At 36.9% G+C, this 4,726-nt stretch overlaps 1 protein-coding gene across 2 annotated transcripts in view; it reads right to left on the bottom strand.

The window, feature by feature from the left end:
• Window positions 1–3,125: 3,125 nt before the first annotated feature.
• Window positions 3,126–4,726, bottom strand: part of LOC144634241 (phytanoyl-CoA dioxygenase domain-containing protein 1 homolog) — a 115,909-nt gene continuing 114,308 nt past the window's right edge. For both annotated transcript variants that reach the window (XM_078493142.1, XM_078493143.1), the window contains one exon: window positions 3,126–3,719. In XM_078493142.1, coding sequence (XP_078349268.1) covers window positions 3,552–3,719 — 168 coding nt within the window. In that variant the 3' untranslated portion in view covers window positions 3,126–3,551. The remainder of the gene's footprint in view (window positions 3,720–4,726) is intronic.

Genomic DNA, 4,726 nt, shown 5'->3' with positions numbered 1-4,726 from the left:
GACCGTTAAACCGTTTTCAAGTGGGTGAATACCACACCCTAGTAAAAGAAATACGAGAGTCATTTTATAAATACTTTCAAAGGCACCATAAAGTTTTCAGTAGTCCTTCCCGGCTTCCTGATTCACAGCCTACGTTACCTTACGCGTTTTCTTTCACTTCTGCGTTCTTGTAATTTGGGTCTGTAGTCAGTTCCATGTTGATGAAAATTTTCGAACTTCATCTATAAGAAGTGCTTCTGCATCTAAATATTTCCCATGATTACGTCGACAGCGATTTAAAACAAAATGACGTCCATATAGTACATTTTGTCATGTGACAAAATCCAAAAGTTTGACTGGTTAAATCGCTGCGTAACCGCGGGGAGCCGCGAAAAAAGTTGACGAAAACCCTAACGATCGCTACGTGCGTATACCTGCGTGTTACGTATGTAAATGCCTAAAAAAAAAAAAACCAAAAACGTGGCATTGGAAATTGAACAACGTAAAGTCAACACACGCAATCGCGCACGTAAAATTTTATTTTTACGAACGTTTATATTTTTTTTTCGTACGTTAACGTGCGTGGATAAAAACGCGTCAGTGGAAATCCACCTTTAAGGGGAAATCAGTCAGTAAGTAAGTAAGTAAGTAAGTAAGTAAGTAAGTAAGTAAGTAAGTAAGTAAGTAAGTAAAGTCTTTATTTAACGAGGGTAGCACTAAAATAGCATAAAAACACTAACAAATCAGTGGCCCTCAATAATTATTTACAATAAAATATAAAAATACACAGAACGATACGAATATTAAAACTAACACCAGTAGTACAAGTAGAAACACACGATTTTCTTTTCCTATCTTTGTCTTGAAAAAAAAAACTTCTTATTCTCTCTCAGTTTACATGATTTGGTGTTCTTTTTAAGATATACCCTTTATTCAGTTTTCCAATTTGAGTACCTTTCAGAGATTAATTCGCGCACCTATTTTAGGGCAAACCAAAAACGTTATGCATTTCATGTTTATGTCTTGAAACAACGATTTATTGTAACCTGGCTAATTTAAAGTTAATACAGAATACAGAAACTTCAAGGTTTAACAGGTAAACTTTGAAAAATTAATCGTTATTCAGTGTCTGTAATAGCGGGGGTTGCCCACATTTAACAAATCGGAGGCTAACTGTATACGCAGGTGCATAACGAATTCAGAAGGATTCTTGTAGAAAACGAAGAAACACCCCTTGTCCTGCCTAATAAATTGGAAGTCAATTGCAGGTTGATACTAATCTAGGTCCGTACACATTTTTACCGAAACCTATGGTTTCGAATTCGATCTTTTGGCCCCATCTTTTCTCCACCAAGCTAATACGAAATAGGAAATGCTGATGCCGGTTTACATATGTCTGACAACAAATCTGTAACGCTGTCCTATATAAACAACAAAATGGCGCAGAACTCGTAGGTAATATGTACTCGCTGACAACAAACCCCGAATGCTCTTGTTCCCGTGCATCCCAGTTTTATTTTTCTTTTGTTACAATGTTCCCAAAAAGCTAATGGCTATGCACGAAAAGAATCGAAAGATCCAAGTCGGAAATGATAAGTGGCATTACGCAATCATAAGGGAACTAAGAAAAACAGGAAGTTAAAAATACCAAGAAGTATCGTTTTCTTTCCCAGCTTCTTTCCGAGTAATTTAAAATCAAGGTGAAACTAATATACACTTTTGTTGACGTTTGTTCTCAAACTGCTATATATTACAAAAATATAATAAAGTTCTCACTAAATGAGTTTAAAGTGCCTTTAAAATAGTTAAAAGTTCCAGACGTTTCGGGCTTGGACTGAAATCCTGACTTTCCACTGATGAAGGGCTAAGCCCGAAACGTCTGGAACTTTTAACTATTTTAAAGGCACTTTAAACTCATTTAGTGAGAACTTTATTATATTTTTGTACTTTTACAAGTGCCACGCAGCACAAGGAAATTTATTTTTCCATTTATCATTGCTATATATTACCTTCATTTTGGAAAAATGCCAGTTAATGTTACAGTGGAACCCCGTTAATACGGACACCAAAGAGACAAGCAAATGTGTCGGTATTATCAGGGTGTCCGTATTTAGCGGTCTCTGAGAATAAACGTCACGGACACATTGTATAAATACAAAGACTGAATCATACAATTTTAAAGGAAGAGAAAGATGGCTTATGCCTTAATTGTAAATCACTTCAAATTGAGTAAACGTTGTGCTCATTCAATGAGTCAAATGTGTGTTCACGCCGGTCAAACACCAGACAAAAGAGAGATGTCAAGCATGGAACGTAATTATGCCACTGTATTACTAATGAAAATACGTTAATCTGTATAAAAATTTCATTTTCTAACAGTATCACCATAACTCGTAGACATAAGTAACGATGCTGTGCATTAAAGTAGCTCACCTATTAAGTAACCACTTTTTGAGCTTTGTCACCTCTTAAAACAAAACTGTAGTAATTAATACCACCACGTAAATTAAAGCTTATTTCACTCCAGATCCAGTAAAACTGGCCAGTTTGAGACTTGAAATGTACAGTTTTGGTCTCTTTGGAAAACGCCATCACTTGGATTAATCCTAATTTTCACTCTAGGTCCAAAAAGAATCGAAAAAGAAAGTGTTACGTGAGCCACTGAAAATGTCGATTTTGGGCCCTTGTGTTGAAATACCACCACGTAGCTTAAAGCTTATTTAGCACTTTTTTGGTAAAAACAAGCACTGCTTTAAGCACTATCGGTAAGAGCCTATTTGGGAGGCGGGAGGTTTAGACCCCCGGCCCATTTCCACTTTGTTAAGAAGAGGGAGAGCCCTCAAAACGTCTGGAGTTGAACATTTTAAGCGCACATTTTAAACGAAACTTTTCAATTTACAAAGATCATCGCAGTTATGCACAAAACTTAGCAGTTGCAAATAGGAAGCCCGAAAAAAAAAAAACTTAAAAACGTGAACGGGATTCAAAGCCATGACCTTTGCATACTGGTGTAGTGCTCACACCAGCTGAGCTATAAACCAAACTGGAAGCTGGTATTTTTATACTTAACTGTGTGGTAGTCGAGTCTAAATGCGTCGACTTCGAGTTGTAAAAGAAACAAACAAAGAAACATAAACAAAAAAAAGTCATTTGACTGAATATATTTATTTAGCAACCCATCCACGTGCATGTTTCTTAAATTTGATTATAACTTTTTATTTTATTTTTTGTCATTGACTGACAGGCATTGAAACATTAAAGTGCAAGTTTATGCGCATGCCTCTAACACTACTGGATGTAGGACTTTGAATAAGGATTATTCTGTTTTTGTTATAAAAAAATAATAATTTCACTAGGGAATCATTAAACAAAACTAACTAACTCATTCTTTATTTAATACTAGAAAGGATTTTAGTTACGGCTTGGATTAACTTAGTAGCTAGCGTATACAGTTTATCCATTCTAAGACTATGATCGATTCTAAATGCTTATTGTTTGACATCGATTGACATTCCTCTATTGACCCTTACTAACAGAGCGAGGCATTTTGCCTGAGTTCATTTCCGGTCACATCAAGCTTTGGTCCATGTTGAGTGATAATTGGTCCATTTTTCTGAATCATCTCCTGGGTCCTTGTAGTTAGCAGTGTGCCTGTTGTGATGTACTATATCCCACTGACCCATCCAGGGACCCATGATGGTGGTGTCAAATTCAGGATCTGGATCTATTTTGATTTCCCCCTGTCGCCAATGAACAACAATAAAAGGAAGGCAAGTCAGAGTGCTCTCGTCTCCTTCGCATCCGCTTTTTGGTATGTCACACAACGCTCGTTGCGTGATATACCAATACGTAAACGGCGACGAAGACGACTATAGTTTTGGCCGCAGATAATAATTAAGTTTTTTTTTTCTCTTTTTTCCGGTTGCATGACACGTATATGTGATTATACCGCGTGAGGTCATAATTTGAAAACACAGTATTTCTTGCCCAAACACAGGGACCCATAAAAGCCGTGTGACTGTTTGTATGTTCGAAATAGAAAGAAACGTAAAAGGATATCGAAAGGGACTTCTCATCGCAACAATTTTGCTAGTAATTTCTACATGTAAGCTCGCAAATCTACCTCGATTGTTTTAGATTTACGTTTATTCTGAGTTTACATGTACACATTACTGGCAATATATTACAATGATAAGACCCCTTCGATATTCTCATACATTTCTTAATAATTATTTTGAACATACAAACAGTCACACCGCTTGTATGGGCCCCGTGTGGCCCAAAAAGCCTCAAAAAAGAAAACAAAAACGCTGATTCTACTGGTAAACTCCATTTTAGGTGGCCAAATGGCCCAAACGCTTTTCTTCAGTGACTGGATCAAAAAATAACATACGCTCATAAACCACACTGGTTGACAGAGAGGTTTTAACATTGAAAGTACTTGATTTGTTACTCGTTTCATGTTAGAGCAGTTTTCAATTGAGTGTCGTAAAACCAAAACCAAAGTAATTACTCTGGCCAATCACAAAGGACACAGACAATCCAGTGAACCAATCAAAACACGAAGCAAATACATGTAGCTGGTACGAAGCGCGGGAAAACGTGCGCGAGCGAGTCACGATTGGTTTTGGTTTTAGTTCTGATTGGCTGAGAAAGTGGCGCGAGATTTTTAAGCCAATCACTAAGCGTAGAAATGCAAAACCAAATCAAACGCAATTAACTTTCGACACTCAAGTGAAAACCGCTC

The sequence above is a fragment of the Oculina patagonica genome, chromosome 13 (assembly GCF_052425735.1).
Source record: "Oculina patagonica isolate OP01 chromosome 13, crgOcupat, whole genome shotgun sequence".
NCBI classification, from domain to species: Eukaryota; Metazoa; Cnidaria; class Anthozoa; order Scleractinia; family Oculinidae; genus Oculina; species Oculina patagonica.
This window is presented reverse-complemented; position numbering and strand designations above follow the sequence as displayed.